Source organism: Sorex fumeus, unplaced genomic scaffold (genome assembly GCF_029834395.1).
Source record: "Sorex fumeus unplaced genomic scaffold, SorFum_2.1 ptg000083l, whole genome shotgun sequence".
Lineage (NCBI taxonomy): Eukaryota > Metazoa > Chordata > Mammalia > Eulipotyphla > Soricidae > Sorex > Sorex fumeus.
Window position 1 is genome coordinate 12,596,895 of NW_026606140.1, and position 21,396 is coordinate 12,618,290.

The 21,396-nt window shown below is 58.1% G+C and overlaps 1 protein-coding gene across 1 annotated transcript in view; it reads left to right on the top strand.

Moving 5' to 3' along the window:
* The window catches only part of KSR2 (kinase suppressor of ras 2), a 334,988-nt gene that overhangs the window by 260,361 nt on the left and 53,231 nt on the right, over window positions 1-21,396 (top strand). The window contains exons 8-10 of the mRNA XM_056131018.1: window positions 9,570-9,637; window positions 12,459-12,577; window positions 21,061-21,229. Of these exons, the coding sequence (XP_055986993.1) occupies window positions 9,570-9,637; window positions 12,459-12,577; window positions 21,061-21,229 (356 nt within the window). The remainder of the gene's footprint in view (window positions 1-9,569; window positions 9,638-12,458; window positions 12,578-21,060; window positions 21,230-21,396) is intronic.

Consider the following 21,396-nt stretch of genomic DNA (forward strand, 5'->3'; position numbering starts at 1 on the left):
AGATGGGTGCGGGCTCTGGGCCCAACTCTGCCCCTTGGGGGCTTGCGTGTGGGGACAGACCACCTCTCGCTTCCCGCCTCTGACCTTGGGACCTTCCTGGAGTCGGTGCCCGGCTCTGAGCGTGGTCGCCCTCCACGGCCGTCTCGGCCTTCCCATCCAGCCCTCCTTCTCCGCGCACAGGTGTGGGTTAAGGAGACCCCCCAGCCCAATGGCTGCGACATAGCGGCATCAGCGTGTGTGTTGCCCCCAGGTCCCTACCCTGCGGAGGGGACATGGTGCTGGTCACTCTCAGCTGGGCAAGACTCACGGCGAGGCTGAGCTCCCCTCCTTCCCGGGTGGAGCGGCGGGTTCGATAGTTCCAGCCATTGGCCCCTATTGCAGAATTAGGGGGTCAGGAGCAATTACTTCCAAACCTCAGCAGTTGGGGGCCCCCTCCCCGGCTGCCTTCTCTCAGGCCCTGCTGTAGGTGAGCCCCCCTGCTCCACCCGACACGGCTCCCCTGTGGCCTTCGGACACACAGACCCAGGTCCTGGGGTCCAGCCTCAAATCTGCCCCATCCCCACCTCAGTGCCAGCGGCTGTCTCACGGGGGTGTTATCATCCCCGGATCGAGGCTGGGACTGGTGCGGAGCGGTGGGGGCCGGGGGGGGGGGGGGGGCAGGCAGCTCTCTCATCGCCACCCCTGCCTGGAGAAGGCTTTGAAGTCGGGTAATTAGGTGAGAGGGACACAGCCGGAACTCACCTGGCGGGTGCTGAGCCCTTCCAGGCCGGCTTAATTTTCGAGTATCAAGCAGCAGTACTCCGAGGCAGCCTTCACGCCTGGAACCCTCTGTTCTCGCAGTAATGAGCGGGAAGCCAGGACCCTGCAGGGGCGGGAGGGGACGGGGATGTGCTGAGTGCAGCCGACAGGGCGAGCCCCCCAGCACCATGCTGGACTCCCTTGGCGGACAGGACTCAGTTTCCCTCGGTGACAGTGTCAGCAAGAGGGCCGGGCCCAGGGGACCAGGTTTCATCACTCATGCCGCCTCTCCCAGCCCTTCCTGCGGAAGTGGCTCCTGGCACCTCTGAGCCAGCCCTGGGCAGAACATGCGTGTCGCAGTGGCCTTGTGCCGTGCCCCCCCCCTCCACGCCCTGGGTGTACAGCCCTTAGAACGCGACGGAGTGGTGGACACAGGGTCCGCCGGGACAGCCGAGTCCTGCATGCCCGGCGGGTTTCAGCACAGTGTGCTGAGCTAGGGGATGTGGTTATGAGCACTGTCACTGGGGGGGGGGGGGGGGGGGTGACAGTTTGGACTTGCTCTTCTGGAAAGACAGTCCTGCAGCATTTGCCTTGGCCCGAGAGGGGCAGGTCGGCTGTTTGTTCCCCGAGGCTCGCCCGGGGTGGTCTGCGTGTCAGAGAGGCTGCCGGGGAAGTCGAGGCCAGGGACGCAGGGATCTCGGCACACCGAATGTGGGCACAAAAAGGGCACATTAGAGGCGAGGGAGTCAACTCCTGAGAACCAGGACCAGGTTTCGTCACTCTTGCTGCCTCTCCCAGCCCTTCCTGCGGAAGTGGCCCCTGGCACCTCCGCTCACAGGTGTGGGTTAAGGAGACCCCCCAGCCCAATGGCTGCGACATCACGGCATCAGCGTGTGTGTTGCCCCGAGGAGCAGGAAGTGGTTCCGCTGGGTCAGTCCGTCTGTCCCTGTCCGGAGGCTGCTTGGGCCAAAGGAGGGTGGGGATCAGGACAAGCTGGGGGAGGGGTGCTCGGCCAATCCTGGAGCTTTGGGGAGAGAGCGTGGGTCAGTCCAGCTGTGCCGTCTCTGTTCTCCGAAATCCTCCTCTCCTGAAGAGGAGGGGCTTGGTCCTGCCTTCAAGGCAATGAGTTTTCTTAAAAAAAAAAAAAATCAAGAGCAGAGGCAGAGAGAAACTTCAGGGGATGGGACATGCACCTTGCGTGCGGGAGGGTTCTGGGTTTGATCCCCAGCACTGCACAAGGTCCTCTGAGCCCTGCCAGTAATGATCCCTGAGCATGAAGCCAGGAGTCAGTCCTGAGCACCGCAGTAGGAAGTGGGGGGGACTTACCTTGCTAGATAGTGAAAATAACAACAGGGAGAGGGAGAGGGAGAGAGAAGAAAGGGAGACAGAGAGAGGGAGGGAGGGAGAGAGTGAGAAGGAGAGAGAGGAAGAGGAGGGAGGGAGGGAGAGAGAGGAGAGAGGGAGAGAGAGAAAGATGACGAGGGAAAGAGGGAGAGAGGGAGAGAGGGAAGGAGAGGGAGAGGGAGAGACAAAGGGAGAAAGAGGGAGAGGGAGAGAGAGAGGAAGAGGGAGAGGAAGAGAGAGGGAGACAGAGAGGGAGAGAGGGAGGGAAGGGGGGTGTAAATTGCTCAGAGAACCTCAGAAATGGAAGCAAACACTCTTCCTGACTTTGTGGATTGGTTTAGGGGTCCCCCTCCACCCCGGAAGCTGGGCGGCTTCTGAATGTCTAACCCCCTTCCCTCCTGCTTCGGTTCAGTGCCCACTTCCTCCGGAATCATCATCAGCCGCCTTGTTGGCGCTCTGAATAGGGAGATTAATGGCCTAATGGGGAATGTGCTCCGAAAGCAATCTGCAGTTCTCTCCGCGGATGCGCTTTCGTCCCCGCTGAGGACTCTGAGCTCAGAGATGGGATCTGCGTGTGCAGCGGCTGGAGGGGGCTCCGGCAGCCACGGGGTGATGGGTGATGGCTTCCCCGCACCCCAGCCCACGGCTCCTTCTGCGTCCCGCCCGCCTGCTGCCTGGCAGACCTCTCTTCCATCTCTGCGTTTCTCGCAGGAAGGCAAAGCAGTGACCTGCTCGACAGAGAGAGAGAGAGAGAGAGAGAGAGAGAGAGAGAGAGAGCAGAGAAAGAGACAGAGGAACAGATGAGAGAGAGAGCGAGAGAGAGAGAGAGAGAGAGAGAGAGACTTGGAAGGAAGGTGTTTGTTTGTTTGGCACAGCCTGACTGATCTCCCCAGCCCTGGGAGAAGTTGCTTTACTTGCCTGCTTGATCCCCGGGACTCCATAGGGTCCCCCTGGCCCCACCAGGAGGGTGCTCTCAGCTCAGGAGCCAGAAGCAAGCCCTGAGCACCTCCAGGTGTGGCCCCGAAACAAAAAGAAGCAAAATCAAACCAAACCAAGCCCAAAAACCGTCCCCTGGCAGGACCTGCTTCCAGAGAGGGTGACACAGGTGAGGCCCAGTGGGAACCAGGGAATGCTGAGGTCACGGCCTGGCCTGCTCTGCCCACATCCTGGCTGTGTGCTGGCTGGAAGGTCACTGAACCTCTCTGATGCCCACCGAGGCTGGCACCTTCCCCGTTCGAAGGGACAGGACCAGGGAGGAGCCTGGTGGGGCATACGAGTGAGTCGAGGTTTCCGCTAACTTCCTGTCCCTGCCAAAGGTCCCATCCAGAGTCGAACAAAGCTGAAGTTCCGGGAAGTTGAATCATTTAACCAGAAACATCGCAGACGGTGCCATACAGTCCCCGTGGGGCCGGGGAGTGGGAGGTTGGACCCCTCCCCCACAGCTCACATCCCCGTTCTGCCCCCCACCCGTTTCCTAAACAAAGGGCACCTCCAGGACACTCATTGCTGGGCTACAGTGGGCCAGCTTCAAACACTCAGAAACGGGGTGTCCAGTGCCCTGTGTGCCGGGGACGTAGCCTGAGTCACTCTGAGCAGCCCTGTCCCCGTGGGACCCGGGCGGGGGGCGGCAGCAGTGCGTGAAAGACCCACGATCCTTCCTCTGGAAAAGTTAAGACTGACCTGTGAGAAGCCGGGCTCCAACGCACACGGTTTCCGGTGTTGTTCAGGGGTACATTGAGGTCTTCTGTTTTGGTGGGTTTTTTTCCTTTTGGGTCACACCCGGCGTTGCACAGGGGTTACTCCTGGTTCTGCACTCAGGAATTACTCCTGGCAGTGCTCGGGGACCATATGGAATGCTGGGAATCGAACCCAGGGCGGCCGTGTACAAGGCAAATATGCTATCCACTGTGCTATCGCTCCAGCCCTGTTTTTTTTTTATCATGGTTTACAAGCATATTAATCTGTATGCTTTAGCCAGGCAATATCCCTGCACCCCAGAACCCCAGGGTTAAGGCTCTGAGCTCATGGCCCTCTTCGCACTGCCCTGCAGACTGGACCTGTCCACTGTGACTCAGCCTTGTGTGGACACTGTCGGCGCCCCACAGGCCCTGCGCCCCAGCTCTTCACTGGGCCCTTCCCCTGGTCCCGGGCGCATTGGTGCCTCTATCCTGTTGTGCCCTCCCGGTCCCTGTTTTTGCATCAACCTGCAGTTTGACCAACAGTGTCCGGGTTCAGTGAGCAGGGTCCCTCCTCGGGTCAGGAGACCTTGGCTGCAATTCGAGCGAGCTGGGGGGGGGTGCGTGGGGGCCCTCCGGAGACGCTCCCTTTCGCCCGAACCCCCCGTGAAGAGGCCGGCACTGCGGCTGCAGCTGCGGAGAAGTTCCGGGAAGCGGCAGGAGCGGGCGCCGCAGACAGGATACTGGCAGCATGTAATTAGGAGGCGCAGCTCCGCGAGCACCAGCTTGAAGCCCCAACTTAACTTCGGCCACGAATAGAAACACTTCAGCTTTTCCCCTCAATCATAACAGGAATTAACGGTCCCTCGTAGGCACTTCTTACCTGATTGTAAGCGAAAACCGGAGTCCAATTACAGTTGCGCTGCCGAGACTTTCTCCCGGAGGCTGAGCCGGGGGTTGTTGAGGATGACGATGGCGGCAGTGGTGACACTCACGGTACCCACATGCCAGGGACTTGCCGAGGGCCGGGCTGAAGACTGGGCACGCATTTAATTTGATTTCATTTAATTCTCGAAACAGCTCGGGGAAGGCTGTGTTCATAACCCCGTTTTACAGATGATGACAGGGAGGCTGTCAGGAATCAATGAGTAGCTTGCGTGGGGGAGGGGTGGGTGAGCGAGGGGCACGGCCAAGGGCCCGTCTGATGATCCCAGTGCCCACCCTCCCCCGGGGTGGTGGCAGGTCTGTAGGAAACCCAAGCTGCCACCCTGGGGTCCTCTCTCCACCACAGTCCCAGAGTTCCAGGGAGTCCAGTTGCATCTGGGCCAGGTCCAGCCCCCCTCTGCCAGGTGGGGAAGAGAAGGGGCCCAGGGGGGAGAATGCAGACAGGGCCATGACTGTTTCTCACAAGCAACAGGGGGTACCTTGAAAAGAAACAAACCATTTTGGGGGCCTGGAGTGATAGCACAGCGGGAGGCTGTCTGCTTTGCTTGAAGCTTGACGCGGGTTCAACCCCCGGCATCCCATAGGGTCCCCCAAGCACCGCCAGGAGTGAAGCCTGAGTGCAGAGCCAGGAGGAACTCCTGAGCACTGCTGGGTGTGGCCAAAAAAATCCTTTTTTGATTATTGATCAGAACTGTGTGTCTGTCCCCAGTTTTTTTGGTTTTTTTTTTGTTTGTTCGCTTTGTGTTTTCTTTCTCCCGCCTCAACCACCTCTCGGCCCCTGCCCAGAATGTACTTTGCACTAGCTGTAGTGGGTTCGGGTACTCCAAAGCAGGGGCGGGCAAGGGGGCTTCGGAGACAAAGACTCGGCTCTGCCTCAGGCTGGCTTGAGGCTGTCTCCCCTGGCAGCGCTCCTCTGGGGGAGAATGAGCCTCGTAAGCAACTTCTCTCCTGATAACTGAAGCTTATCTTATCACTGGGAGTTAAAAAACAAATTGAGCACTTGTTCAAGGAGGTTGGAAGGCAGCCCTTTCCCGTCTGGGTGCGGGCTTTGGGGTGCCCCCTTGTGCCACCTTGTGGGCGGAACCCTGAGAATTTCTTCCCAGGGTCCTCGCAGCAACAGTCGTGTTCAGCTCAAAGGGGGCTTGCCTCTTGGTGGGTAGCGCCCCCCCAAGTCAGGCTGGAGCCCACAGCCCACACGTGGCAGGACTTCTGGAATGTTCTGGGAGACGTTCAGGACCAGGATCTGAAACCATGGTGTTCACGATCTGAAACCAGAATGGCCCGTGGTGACTGACCAAACGGGTGTGCCCAGCTTCCTTTAATAATCACGGGGTGCTCGTCGGGTCTCCCAATGTCTTCAGGCCTGGCTCGGCAGTGGCCCGAAGGTGGGTGCTGAGGGGGTGGGTATCCTTCCCGAATGGTACCTCACTCTCTCTCCCCCTAGGGCTTGCTCTACAAGGTTGGCAGCTGGCGGGGTGGGAGGGCGGAGCAGAGATGAGACCTTTCTGGAAGCTTCCAGACCTGAGTGGAAACTTCTGGTGTCAGGGACGCCCCCAATCCGGGGCTACCCACCCAGCAGCTGGATCTCCCCAAGGCCCAGAAGATTCCCAGGGCTCTGGTGCCTCTAGAACCCAACAGACTCTTGAGAACTCTTTGGGTCTGCCCACCTCTTGGTGCTAGACCTGGGACAGGTCTCCAGGTTGGCAGGGCCCCAGGTGCCCGCTCCAGAAGTGGGGTCAGCAGTAGTTGCTGCCGTTGGCATGGGCCGTCTTGGTCACCCGAGACGCGGTCACACTGTAGACCCGCAGGGTTCTCCTCCGTTCCCGCCCGCTGTCCAGTCTCTCAGTGAGCTGCCGTCTCTTATGGAAGGTTCCAGATGGTCTCAGTCACCTTTCCCAGTTTAGCCAGCAGCTGGCCACTGGGCCATGGTTTAGCCAAGTGGGGGGGCAGCCCTCCATTTGTTTGTTGACTCTGAATGGCCTTTTGGATTCCCAACTACATTATTTAGAGCAAAACAGGGGGCTGGAGCGATCGCACAGAGGGTAGGGCGCCTGCCTTGCACGCAGCCAACCCAGGTTCGAATCCCAGCATCCCATAGGGTCCCCTGAGCATTGCCAGGAGTGATTTCTGAGTGCAGAGCCAGGAGGAACCCCTGTGCATCGCCAAGTGTGACCCCCCCTCCAAAAAACAAAACAGTATGTAAATAGAGAAGCGTAGCTTGCCATGAGGAACAAGACAAGTTGGAAAAAAGTGATATTTCACTGGCAAGGTAAGCAGGCGTGCTTCTCTGCAGAGAGCACAGCAGTCCCGCCGGGAACAGAGGAGAGAGGGGGTACCCAGAGATTGACCCTCAGGCAAGTCAGATGAGAGGAGACTGGTGAGAGGTTCGGGTTCTCCTTACAAGAATCTGTGTCATTCCACGCCACTCACACCTCTCCAGCTTTCCCTGGCACTTCCTGTCCCCAAATCTCGCTTTCCTGCAGCAAGGTGGAACGCGGGCCCTTGGGAGGCCATAAAAGACCCCCAAATAAAAAAAAAATCCGCACACCCATCCCCAAACTGTCTGTCCACTAGAGCAGTTTCTCAACCTGCTTCCACCGTGGCCCCCCCATGACCTTGATCACGCCTTGTGGCCCCCATCCTACTGATTGTCCCCTGGCCTCATGCTGTGCCCCCTAGTTGATGCAATTGGAATATCCTGGGGCCCGTGGGGGGCTTAGGCCCCTAGTTGGGAAGCGCGATCCTGGGCCACTCTTGGGACCCTGGTGCTCCCCACACCTCCCAGAGTGCTGGCTGGAGACAGATCGTGCTTCATCAGCGTCAGCCTCTGACTCATCAGATCTGGGTGGAGCCTCTGGAACTGGCATTTCTGACAGCTTCCCAGAGCGTGCTGACCCTGCGTGTCTCGGGCCCCCACCTTGAGAACCGCTGAGCTAGGCTGATTGTGGGGAGTCCCCATGCAGTGTGTGTCTGGCCTGCACGTGGCCCTCGGTGCCAAGGCGAAGGGGGAGAGGGCGCCTGTAATCCCACACCCCTCCCTCGCAGAGCAGCATTTGCACAGGAAATCTCAGGGCGGCCAGAGGGTGCCTCCGGGAAACCACCGGTGGCCAGAGGCTGGTAGACACGAAGATGGTCCTGGAATCCTGAGGGAACAGAGTAACCTTTGCCATGGTGTGTGTGTGTGTGTGGCCCTCCAGGTGACAGGGGACAATCAAGAAAGTGTCACCACCAGGTCCTAGCAATTGGGGGTTGGGAATCCTTCTTTTGAAGTTACGGCAAACTCCCATCTGAGCCTTATCTCAAAGGAGGATGTTTTAACTGATTTTTTTTTTTTTTGCTTTTTTGGGTCACACCTGGCAATGCACAGGGGTTACTCCTGGCTCTGCACTCAGGAATTATTCCTGGCGGTGCTCAGGGGACCATATGGGATGCTGGGGGTCGAACCCGGTCAGCCAGGTGCAAGGCAAACGCCCTACCCACTAGACTATCACTCCAGTCCCAGCTCTGAATTCTTAAACGTAATAGTTCTCAAAACTCAACTCATCTATCTGAAGGGGAAGATTTGCCTAGCCTTCTCTGATCGCCTGAGCCCTTCAGGATGTGGGGACCACCGATCCCGGTTTGTAGGTGGACAAGTCAGACTCAGTTCTTCTCTCTGTAAAATGGGGGTGCTAGCAGTAGTCACTTGGGGGTGTTAGAAGTGTCCGACTGTCTGTAGACTGTGGAGTGTGTGTAGAAGGGCTCAAAAATGGGGCCACGGGCAAATAGGAAATGATGACTAGGATCGATGGGTGCTGCTGATGAGAAATACAACTGGGTAGGAAAACATATCTGTGGGCATGGGCACTCTTGGTGAAATCGTTGATGCCCACTTCTGGCCCAGGTAAGCTGGCCGGTGGGAGCCAAGCACTGTCCTCTCCAAAGTTCATTTACTCTCCCGGGTGCCCAGGGTATGCAGTAGCTGATGCCGCTGATATCACACGTTGGTTCCCACAGACCTCAGAGCTTTCTGAACCTCCCGGACCTTTCTTCCTTCCACCACCTCTCTTCGTCTACTCATTCATCCACCTGCTCTTACGTCCATCCCTCTATCCATCATTCTCATCTGCTCTCACCCTTCAACTTACCCTCCATCCATCTATCCCTCCATCCATCATGCATCCATCCACCTGCCTCTCCAATTGATCCCTCCCACCCTCCTTCCATTCATCCATTCATCTGCCTGTTCATCTCTTCATCCACCCATTCATCCATCTATCCATACATCCATTCTGCATCAATTCAGCCACCCCCACCCTACCCACCCATCTATCCATCTACCTCCCATTCATCTGTTCGTCTATCTCCTGATTCATTCATTCATCTATCCATCCATCCATCCACTCATCCCTCCCACTCTCCATCTATCCATCCATCATCCATCCATCCATCCATCCATGTGCCTGTTCATCTGTCCATTTGCCCAGTCATCCATCTATCTATCCATCCATCTATGCATAAATTCACCCACCCACCCATTTATCCACCCACCCACCTGCCCATTCTCCTGTCCATCTCTCTACTGATGCATCCATCCATCCATCCATCCATCTCCATGCCCATTTGTCTATCCATCCATCCATCCATCTCCCTGCCCATGTCTCCATCCATCCATCCATCCATCCATCCATCCATCCATCCATCCATCCATCTATCTCCCTGCCCATTTGTCTATCCATCCATCTATCCATCCATCCATCCATCCATCCATCCATCCATCCATCCATCCGTCCATCTCCCTGCCCATGTGTCTATGCATTTGTTCATCCATCCACCCACCGCCCATCCATCTATCCATCCACTCATCTTTTCTTCTTTTTCTCTCAGGTTAAAGTGTCACAACAAATGCACCAAAGAAGCCCCGCCCTGCCATCTGCTCATCATCCACAGAGGAGGTAAGTATCCAACACTCGCTGCCCTGGACCCAGCAGGGAACTCCCCAGGCCACCTGAGGTGGCTGTCCCACCCAGACAATCCTGGATGCCCCTTTTCCCTAATCCTTGCCTGTCTCCTTTTTTTCCCTTTGACATTTTCCCTCCTGACACCCCCAGGCGCTCTCCCTATTCCTTACCCTTGTTCTGGTGTCTTGGACACATCTGCATCGACATAGACTCATCTCCCTTCTTGAAATCTTCTTTTTCATACTGTCCTTCTGATTCCCCTCCCATTCCCTCCCCCAGTTCTCTTGCTCCTCATCCCCAGCCATGAGCACACAAGAGCATGTCCTTCCTTTGTGTCCTGCCCACTGGTCCCGTGGAAGGTGGCTGTTTCGGGGTTTGATGGTGACTGATGGTTGACCCCCCCATCTGTATATTATCCCCTGGAGTCTGAAGAGTGTCAAGGCCCCCCTGTGAAGTAGGGAGGTCTCAGGTACCTCTGAAAAGTTATTACCAACCTTCTGTGCAGCAAAAAGCAAAGACAGTATTGCTGGAAGGAAAAACTCGTGGGGGACTCCATAATGGGATACTGCCCATGAAGCTGTAGATAGTGACCCTGGACCTGACTGCTTGCCCCCGACTCCAGTCCACATGATAGCATATGCCCAGGGGACATCTCCTGTCTGGAGGCCGATACTGTCCGTTATTGTAGCTACTAACCCCATTGGACTATCTGAATGTCGCTTGTAATTTAAAAAAAAAAGTGCTCAGCCACATTTCCAGAGCCCATAGCCCCTGTGGGTACCGCATTGAAGAATGCACATACAGACAGGTACATCATCATATAACGTTCTAGTGGACCTTGCTGAGCCAGACCTTTGCCCTGGGAATGTGGGGCCACAGACCAGCCACCTGCGAACACTGGGGGCCTGTAAGGCATGCCTGATTCCTGACTCCAGCCCCCGACCCCGTCCACTCTGCAGAGGGTTCGAGCCCTTTGAAGCTGAGGAGGAATGCAAGCCCAGAGGCCTCTGGGGTCCAGCAGTAGAGAATTTCAGCCGGGGAGCAAGAACAGTCCTTTGGTCCCGTGGCCACCGCCTGTCTGAGGCTCTGAGGAAGGCACAGGAGAGTTTTAGGTGCCTTCACCTGATTTAAAATGTCAGCAGCTTATTGGAAAGTTAAAAAACCCTCCTGGCTGGCAGTAGCCAGCACCCTGCCTCCGCCCCCAGGGGTTGGAAGGGAACCAACCGGCTTGTGCCTGTGTGCAGACATCAGCCCTCGCTCTGCTACACCCCAGCCCGGGGGAGGGGGTGGGGGGAGGGGGGAGGCGGGGCGGGCGGGAAACCTGTCCCAAGAGAGAGTTCCAGAAGGAGGCAGCTTGCTTGCCCAGAGGGCTGCGGTGTGTTCCAGAGGGGTTTCGAGGATGTCTGCCTGGCGTCCCTCCCCAGCCCAGGAACTTGCAAGGGAAGGAAAACTCTCCGCCTCTCGGGCCCTTCCCAGCGCCTTAATTAAGAACCATCTGTTCCTCGAACAACTGTCCACAGCCCATGAGCACGAGGCTATTTTCAACCCTGAGTTCTCACGGCGTTGAGTCCCCGTGGGGGGTCAGCCTCAGTCGGGGGCGCCCCCTCCCCACCCCTCCGTCTCAGGCTCCAGGGGAGCTGGCCTCCCACAGAGAGACCAGAGGGAACCTGCTAGAAGCCGGCCCTCCCTCGGAGCTCTGGCCTCTGAGGTGGGCTGCCTCCCACCCACCCACCGCCACCGCCCCCTCGGGTCCCCCCAAGGCCGCCCTACCTGCCCAGGAACTTTCGGCGAGTCCACCGGCGTCTTGCTCCCCACCCACCACCCCCTTCCCTGCCGCTCGGAAGTTGGAAATAGAGTCGGTTTCCATGGAGATGGCAGCTGGGGCTAAGCAGAGAAATGAAATCCCCGGGTCAGTGCGAGGCTTCAGCTCCTCCGCCAACACTCCCCTGCACGCGGCAGAGAAGCGCGTCTGATAAATGAGAAACTGCAGCGGGAGCGACTCTGGGCCCAGCCTCTCGCTCTGGTCCCTTCCCGGGGTCCTTGGTCCAGACGGAGGGTAAAGAAGGGGCCCGGGAGAGGAGCCTGGCTGGCGTGACTTGGGTCACAAAATAGTCCTTTAGCCCCATATTCTGTTAGGGGGGAAACGCAGAAGCGGGGAAGAGAATGAAGTCCTTCTTCAGGGACCCCCGGGGCAGCCAACTTTAGGACAAAAGTGCTCCGGGCCCTTCAGGCCTGAAAACCCCCACAAATATCAGAGGAGGACCCGACCCTCAAGGTTGCAGGGAAGAGCCGGCAGCCACGGAGAGCTGCCGTAGATGCCCTGAGAAGTCAGGGACACCTGGTTTCCCAGAAGGGGCCCAATTCTGAGGTGAATGTCATGCAAAACCGTGGTGATATTTAAGAAAAACCAATCTGGGGCCGGAGCGATAATACAGCGGGGAAGGCGTTTGCCTTGCATGCAGCCGACCCGGGTTCGATTCCCAGCATCCCATATGGTCCCCCGCGCGTGACCTCCGTGCGTCGCCGGGTGTGACCCAAAAAGCAATAAATAAATAAATAAATAAATAAGAACCAATCCGCCCTAGCCAAGTCCCGTGCTGGCCGTCACCAAACGTGAGGCGCCCAGAGCAAGTCCCTCTTCCCGTTCCAGACAGGGGCCTGGTGACCCCACCTCCAGCCCCTCTGGGAACCGCCGTCTAGTCTTGGGGGCTCCGGGGGTTGGCTTCAGGGCAGCCTCTGAGCTCTGCTCTCCGGCGCCCTGAGCTCAGCAGGTCCTTACGTTGCTCCCTCATTTCTTTTTGCCCTACGGACCCAGCAAGGCTAGTGCGGACAGAGTCGGTCCCCTGCGACATCAACAACCCTCTCCGCAAACCGCCCCGCTACTCTGACCTGCACATCAGCCAGACGCTGCCCAAGACCAACAAGATCAACAAGGTGAGCGGCGGCCCCTGCCGGGTCCTGGGTCTCCCACTGGGATTGGAGGAGCAAGGGGCAGTGCAGTACCTGCCCTCTGGGCATCCCCCCCCCAACCCACCCCTGCCCCGGGCCCACCCAGGAGCGTGAAACTTGAGCGTGCCTGAGTACTGCCTCGGGCACACAGGAACAGGCGCCACGGAGAGGCCGCGGCCCAGCCCTGCCCTCTGTGCTCGGAGACGTCCCGCCATCTGCCAGGAGCCGCGGTACAGATGGCGCCCGGCTCTGTGACACATCTGTCGCATCCGACCTCGAGGCCCGAGGAGCTGTTTGTGAGCTCCAGCTGGAGACACGGAGGCGAGAGAGTGGGAGGGCTGGGCGGTGGGGGGCGGCGCTGACGGCGGGTTTCTGACCTCGCGGGGTGGCCCGGCCCTGGGCTTGGCTGAGCATCTTTCTTACCAGTGAGGCCTGGACATTGCCCGTGCGATTTCTCACGGCCTTTGTGGGGGCCGGTTGGAACCAGAGGTCGGCTGGAACCCAAGCTGTCCCCAAAAGGACAGTCTCCAAGGTCTGAGGCGAAGGGGACCCATTGCCAACAGGTGGTTTCTGTGAGGAAGGGCAGATCAGGGGCCCTTCGGCCGGGCTCAGGGGAGCTCTGCCATGGCGCTCACGGGCCAGGTGGGCATCATGCTGGTGTGTGGCCGCTTACGAGCAGGGGTCTGGCTTCTCGGCCTGCATCATCCACTCAGCAGGCAGAGGGGCTTCTCTGGGCCTCATCACCCTCTGCCTGCCAGCCACCCTGGCTGTCTGCTGCAGTGTGCATGACACATTCCCCTGCTCTGTCCCGCCCTCCTTTCTCCCTAGATCCCTTCTGCTGGGGCCCACTGCACCTGCGGGATCTTCTAGGCGGGGGGGACGTAGCTTCAGAGAGACCACCCAGCCCCCGCCCTGAGACCCTGGGCCTGGCACGTCCTCTTGCAAAGGGCAGTGCTTGCTCATTCCCCGAGGGCCACCCTGCTCCTCCTCCCGAGGCGGAGGGCGGCTCTAGCTCTTCCTTGCTGCTCAAGGCGTTTGCCGTTAGGACCGGGCTAAGGGCAGGTGGGACGGTTTGTCTCCAACCCATGATGGCTTGACCAGGAAGATTCGCACGGCCTGGGCTGGCATCGTCTGTTCTGGTCATTGGCCAGAGGGGAGCTAGATCCAGCTGCCGTTGGTTCTGGACCCAGCGGCTGCCACGCCACCTGTGACGCCCTCTCGCTCAGCAGCAAACTCAGGGGTCGCGGTTCCGCATGGCTCCCAAACGCTCAAGTATTAACCCTGGGGCCATGTCAGAAAAAAGTGTTGGGGGCTGGAGAGACAGACAGTGTGGCAGATCCGGCGCTGGCTGGCCCTGGGGAGACCCCAGCATTGCACACGGTCCCCCCAAGGCCCGCCAGAACTGATCCTGAGGACAGAGCTAGGAATAGCCCATGAGCATGGCTGGCTGTGACCCAACACCCCTTCCCCCTCACACACACACATACACACACACACACACACACACACACACACACACACACACACCAAAAGGAAAGAAATATCTTGTCACTCCCTGATCTAGAAGTGCCAGGGCGAGTCAGGCCAGGCTGGGAGAAGCGCCCGCCTGGGCACATCCACAGTGGCTTCCGGGCACTCAGGACCCTTGCCCTGTAGCCCAGGTGCCCAGTGGGTGGTCCCAGCCAACAAGGCGGAGGTTGCGTGGACGTTGGTGGCCTGGCCCAAGCACCGTCTCAAGGAGGCAGATCAGAATATTGGCAGGATCGAGTCTGGTGCACGGGGAGCAGATCCGGGGTGACCCAGAACCAAGGACCCCATCCCTGCCCGTGGGGCATAGTCCGAACTGTTTGTGCTTCTGCAGTGCCCAGGGCTGGGGCAGAGAGAGAGAGAGACAGAGAGACAGAGAGACAGAGACAGACAGGGACAGAGAGAGAGAGAGACAAATATACGCACAGAGAGAGAGAGAGAGAGAGAGAGTGTGTGTGTGTGTGTGTGTGTGTACAGGGGTAATGGTGCTCGCCTGGCATACAGCTGACCCTGGCCCCAACCCCTGGCACTGCCTGTGGTAGCTGTGCCCTCCCCGCCCAGCTCCACCAGGAGTGATCCCTGAGCCAGGAGTCCACCCCGAGCACTGTCTCCCCTCTTACCCCCCCGTTGCCCTGGGTGGGTTAGGAGAGCAGCAAGCTCGGGGAAGGGCTGGGGAGAGGGGATGGAATAATCAACGTGAAAGCACAGTGTGAAGTTACAGATGCGTGGTCAGTGTCTGGAAATTTCTAGCTATTATCATCAGCGTCAATCGTGGGACTTGCCATCCAAATGTCACCCTGCGGCCACTCTTCCCTTGTTCTGCTTTAAAGATTGAGGCCCCTGGGAGAGGGGGTCCCCCACCCCCGGGAGGACGGGGGGAGGGGAGCCAGCACTGCAGCTCCCGGGGTGATGCCGTGTGTGTGTGTGTGTGTGTGTGTGTGTGTGTGTGTGTGTGTGTGTCCAGAACGCAGCCTCTCCTTGGCACTGTCTGGGGTGGGTGAGGCTCGGAACTCCCTCAAACCCTGGCCCTGTGGTTTCAGAGGCACACGGAGCCCCCGGGCGCCCCACTGGGCGGGGCACGAGGTAGCCAGGCTTCGACATGGTTCTGTTCATCCCCTGCCGGTGAATGCGATAAGAGATGTCAATTAACCCTGGTGCAGAGTGGGGCTGGGACAGGGACGAGCACGGGCCTTATCGTCAGGACTGGCCTATTTTTTCCTCGTTCCTCTCCCCTGGCTGGTTCACGCAGATCTTTTCTGTCAGGCAGCAATGCAGACGGGGCAGCAGATTTCTGAGTCGATTTGGTTGGAAACGTTCCCCGTCCTCGTGATTCTCGGTGGCTCGCCCGAGTCCGGCTTTCTCACCAGCGTCTTGGGGGGGTGGGGGGGGGTGCGGTCTGGAGGCAGCGGCCCGCCTGGGCTTGAGTCCCAGCTTCTTCGCTTTCTCTGTGACCAGAGCACTCGGTTTCCCCTCCCTGGGAATGGGGCAGGCTGATAGGATTATTGGGGAGAATCAAAGGAAGTGATCAGTAACAAGTCCCACCCCCAGAAAACGGACAGAGGTGGATGACGAAGAGGAGAGGGAGGAGGAGGAACAGGAACAGGAGGAGGCAGACAGGGAAGGAAGAGGAAGGAATGGGAGGATAGAGGAGAAGGAACAGAGGCAGAGGTAACAAACGAGTTTACTTTAAATGGGGCAGAGCATATTGGTCGAACTCTAATTGCTGAGTTATCAAACACTGCAATGGAATCCAGAGTTTCTCATAAGTGATGCTAGGCTGGCCTCCCATCCTTTTTCTAATTATTATTATTTTGAGGGGGAGAACAGAGTTGGGTGACACCCGCCCAGGACTTATTGCTGCTCTCTGCTCTCAGGGATCATTCCTGGGGACGCTTGATGAACGGTATGTGGTGCCGGGATTGAATCTGGGTCAACCACACGCAAGGCAAATGCCTTAACCCCCCAGTTTTCCCTCCTCCTTTCTTTTCTTTCTTCTTTTTTTTGAAGTTCCAGGAAAACTATATTTAACTGCAGTAAATTTCCTGCAATAAACCTTAGCCAGCTATGTTGAGGCAGTTAAGCTTGCTACCACAATGACATTTTTCTTTTACTTTGCATCTTTTCTTTTTCATTTCTTTATTATAAAGTTCTTCGTGATGATTTGTTCCGTGTATGTAACAAATCCCTCGCCCCTTCTTAACTTCACATTTAAGAAATTCCCTGGGGCCAGAGCAACAGTCCCGTGGGGAGGCCGTTTGCCTTGCATGCAGCCAACCTGGGTTCGATCCCTGGCATCCGATAGGGTCCCCCAAGCACCGCCAGGAGTGATTCCTGAGTGCAGAGCCAGGAGCAACGCCTGTGCATCACCAAATGTGACACAAAAAAGCAAAAAAAAAAAAAGTGAACTCAAGGTACCCCCACCCGCCCCACAAACCCCAGGACATGATGTCCTGGAATGACAGAAAACAGCCACATGTCTGGAGGGAGAGGCAGGGGTGCTGGGGAGTGGGGGACCCTAGCAACGATGACGGGCCTAGCGAGAGCTTTAGGGCTCCCTCCCCCACCCCAGACTCGAACAGGAAGGCTCTGGGTGATGACAGGGACAATCCCAGACCTGCTCTCCAGCAGCCTGCCCCCACCAGTCAAAGGATGAGGACGGGGATCGTTTCCGGTGGGGGGGCGGGGAATCTGCATGCTTTGGCCACTGTCTCCCACCACAGGAGGCACGGACCACCTCAATGGGGAGTCTAGACCCACTGCAGTCTGGCACCCCCCGCCCCCGCCAGAGTGGGCCAGAGAAGATGCTGGGGAAGACCACGCCCCCCACTGGGCAAAATGAGCAGCTCTCACCCACCTCCCCCACCTGCCGAGGGGGTCTCCTGCGGTGCCGTCCTGGGGCCCGTGAGCATCAGACCATGAAGCACTCTGGCCCAGGCCAAATGGGGAACAGCGCCCGACGCCCCTCCCCAGCCCCTCACCCCCCAGCCTGGCACCACTGGGAGCAGCCCCTGCACAGAAAAGCTATGGATGCCAACACCTGCCTGTGATGGATGATGACAACCCTGGGGGAGGGGCTTGTCAGAAACAGCAGCGCCACGACTCCAGGGAGGAGGTTTTTGCTGATTTCTTTAAAAACAAAACATGCAATTATCAGATTCGCTGGACATCGCCTTCCTCGGCTTTTATCCCAGAGACATAAAACCGTGGGAGCCCACCAGCCCTGTACCCGAGTCTGCAGAGTAGCCTCAGTGCAGGGGGCGGGGGTGCAGCCGGGCTGGCCCACAGGGGTGAAAGGGGGTGGAGCGAGTCCCCCCACCCCAGCGGGCAATGTCCCCCAGCCAAGAGCAGCGTTAATAAACCCATGTTTAGAGACGGATGAGAACAGAGCAGATACTGTGGGGCTGCATTTGGGGGGCTCTTGGGGGGCTCCCAGGGCTCCCACGAGAGATTCTTGAACAGCCGTGGGCCCACAGTTCACTACAGGGCCCGTGACGTGGTGCTGGGGGTGACCAGGCCTCACCCAGAAGTGCTCTGGGGTCTCCCGAGCCTCACCCGGCAATGCTCGGGGGGATTTGTGATGCCTCCTAACACATGCCCTGATCCCGCGCCAATCTCTTGGCCCCATCATTTCTAGAACATTTCCACGTCTGAATACACGGGGACAGTCTTGTTGGCCGTAGGGTGTGGAGGTCGCCACAGAAGGGCACCCTGGGGGAGCTTGGGCCTGGGTAGTCTCGCGCACCATCTGGGCCATGGTGCCTCCCTGGGACCCCGAGGCATGTCACAGGGCTCACTGGGGGGCGCTATCTGGCTCTCCCCGCTCCCACCGTGGCTGATGTCTGTGGTCCACAGAGGCCTCCAGCAGCAAGTTGGGGCTCAGCACTTCCTTGACTCAGAGCGGGCCCCCAGCTGTGCTCAGACCCCCACAGTCCACATCACACTTCACAGGCCAGGACTAGGGGCCTCTGATTCTCAGAGGGCTGCGCCTTGGCAGGGAGAGGGCCTGGGGAGAAGTGGGGAGGTGGGCACCCTGAGGACTTTATCATCACAACCACGTGACGACTTCCATGACTGTCATGGATGTCACTTTGGTGGTTGTTATTACGTGGCTTTCACTTCTGTGGCTGTTATTCCGTGGCTTTTCCCAGGTGCCCTTCTGTGTGATAGGTGAGCAGGACAGCAGCGGTCACCTCTTTCCCTCCCCACCCACCCCCCTGCCCTTGTCCTGAGGGATAGACCTCAAGGCAACACAGCACTGAGGGCCAGTGTCCTGTGTGAGGAGGGATGGGGCACCCGGAACCCTGAATCTGCTGGAATCCCCGAGGCAATTCAGAGGTCTCTGTCATCACATGGGGTCAGCCACATGACCCAATTAAAGAAGGAGCAGAGGGGCTAGAGCAATAGCACAGCGGGGAGGGTGTTTGCCTTGCACGCGGCCAACCGGGGTTCAATTCCCAGCATCCCATATGGTCCCCTGAGCACCACCAGGAGTAATTCCTGAGTGCAGAGCCAGGAGTGACCCCTGAGTATCTCCAGGTATGACCCCAAAAGCAAAAACAAATAATTAAAAAAAATAAAGAAAGAAGGAACAGAGAGGGAAGGCCTCCATGCGTACACACGCACACACACACACACACATGTGCACATGCACCCACACACACATGCACACACATTCACATACACACATACACACACACAGCCCCAGTTCTTTCTCTGCTACTTTCTTTGGGGACATGGATTGGCTCTCTGGTACGAGGGCTTGTGCGTGAAAGAAGTAGGACTCGATTGATCCTTCCGGGGTGACGAAGGGTGACAGTAGATAACAGCTCCCGTTGGTTAAGTGCTGGCTGCCCGGCTTCACGGCACTGCTCAGCAAGTTGTTTATTTAACAAAGCTGTTGCTCTCGCCAGGCACTTCGCATGCTGTAAACACCCACGGAGCGGCGAATCCATCTCGGCAGAAGCCTTTGGCCGAGAGGCGCTGTCTTCACCCCAGTTTTGTGGATGACGAAGCTGCTTACTGAAGGGGCCGGGACCCTACTCTGGGCTCACACAGTCAGGATTCAGACCCAGGGCCCAGGGGCCACAAAAGATGCTCTGAGTCATAGCTGGTGCCCACGCGCTATCCCAGGGGCCGGGAGGCAGCAGTGAAGGGAAAAAAAGATCATTGTCCCAGAGGTTCCCGTGCTCGTAATGGAGACAGACTTCAGAGAACAGACGCAATGTTCTCTCTCAGTTGTGTGCGTTTGAAGGCGAGGGGTGCTGAGTGGGGTAGAGTGACCAGTGGTGGCCAGGGCTGGGCTGGTCACAACATGATGCTACTGATAGGGTTGAGAGCCAGCTGTGTATTTGTGGCAAGACTGTGGTGGCAGAAAGCACTGCTATGCAAAGGTCCTGAGGCAGGGCTGTAATGATAGCACAGCGGGTAGGGCATTTGCTTTGCATGCGGCTGAGCTGGGTTCGATTCTCAGCATCCCATATGGTCTCCTGAGCACTGCCAGGGGTGATTCCTGAGTGCAGAGCCAGGAGGAACCCCTGTGCATTGCTGGGTGTGACCCCCCCCCCAAAAAAATAAAGCAAAAAAAAAGTCCTGAGGCAGAAACATTTCCAACCATGTATGGGCTTGCATGGCTGCCGTAACACAGACCCACAAACTTGGTGGCTCAGAGCCACACCCGTGCCTGAGGTCTCGGTCCTTTAAGTCAGAAGTGCGGTGGGCCAGGGGCTTAGGTGAGGACTCACAAGGCCAAGGAGGGCCTGTGGGCAGGGTCACCTTCCAAGTCACAGTCCTGGGTACTGAGCTGTGTCCACACGGAGTTTGGGGCTCATTCTGTTCCTAGGGCCTGCGTGCCTGAGGTCTTTGTCTCTCTGCTGGCCTCCACCCAGAGCCAGCCGTGGAGGCAGCCACTGTCCACTGTCCTTCTCAGGCCTGCCCCAGGGCCGCCTCCAGCCTGGAAGTCAGCTGTTAACATCCCTGAGGGACAGTTCTCAGTTCTCATTTGATGGGGCTGGAGTGATTGTGGGGGCTTATTTGCATAATGCAGGCTGATCTCTCAATTATTGGACCCGGCTCCAAGGACCAGGTGGCGTCTCTGTCCCCTTGGTACCCTGTACCTGCTTCCCAGACCAGAACTGAAGCAAGTGAACCCTTTCTCACTCCTGGCAGTCCTCGGGCTCCCCCTGCATCTGTGGGTCCCGCTGTGGGCTTAGACACCAGTCATTGGGTTTTGGGGAACCCCTGCCGGACCCCGCTCCGAGATGACGCATCTCTAGATCTCTCACACTGAACAGCTCACAGCCAAGATCCCTGATAGGCATGTCTTTGGGGGTGCTGTCCAGGCTTCTGCACGGCTTCCTCCCCGCAGCACCCTGCCGGGACCTTCCCAGGGGCACCTGATGACCTTTGCCCTCACCTTCCTGCAGGGTCAGGGCCGTGCAGCTGCTTCCCACTGAGCTCCTCCCTGGGACCCACTCGGTGACACTGTCAGGCTGTTCTTTGAAAACTTGGGAGCAGAGGAAGGGGCAGGAAAAAGCACTTGGGATACCTTGGGGTGGGACTTTCAGAATCAAAGCAATCCTGAGAGTGTGTGTGTCACTTCTGTGATTGTCATTTAAGTGGCTGTCATTAGGTAACTGTCACTTTCATGGCTGTCACTTCTTTGACTGTTATTTTGTGGCTGTCATTCCATGCTTTCACTTCCGTGGCTGTCATTCCATGCTTTCACTTCCGTGGCTGTCACTCGTAACTGTCATTACGTGGTCACCTTCTACTGAAGTCCGCACAGCTGGGTGCAGTGCAGTGGAGAGGAGGGAGTGGGGGACGACCGTGCTGGGGTGAGGGGAGGTTGGCGCTTGGTCAGGGTCTAGGCTGTGGGTGCTGGGGCAAGAGGGGTCCACAGGTGATGTGCTCACTCGTCACCCTGTCCCTGCATGTCTCTGCAGGACCACATCCCTGTCCCCTACCAGCCGGACTCAAGCAGTAACCCCTCGTCCACGACCTCCTCCACGCCCTCCTCGCCGGCACCCCCGCTGCCTCCGAGTGCCACGCCGCCTTCTCCCCTGCACCCGTCCCCGCAGTGCACGAGACAGCAGAAGAGCTTCAACCTGCCAGGTACCACTGGGGAGCCGGCTAACAGGGATGCAAGGGGCAGAGCCAGATCCAGAAGCTGACCGGGCAGGAAGGTGCCAGGGCCGAGATGGGAGGATAGAACCTGTGTGCAGGGGTTCAGGGTGGTGGCCCCAGGTGACATCTGTTTGGTTGGATGGCCACACGGTGAT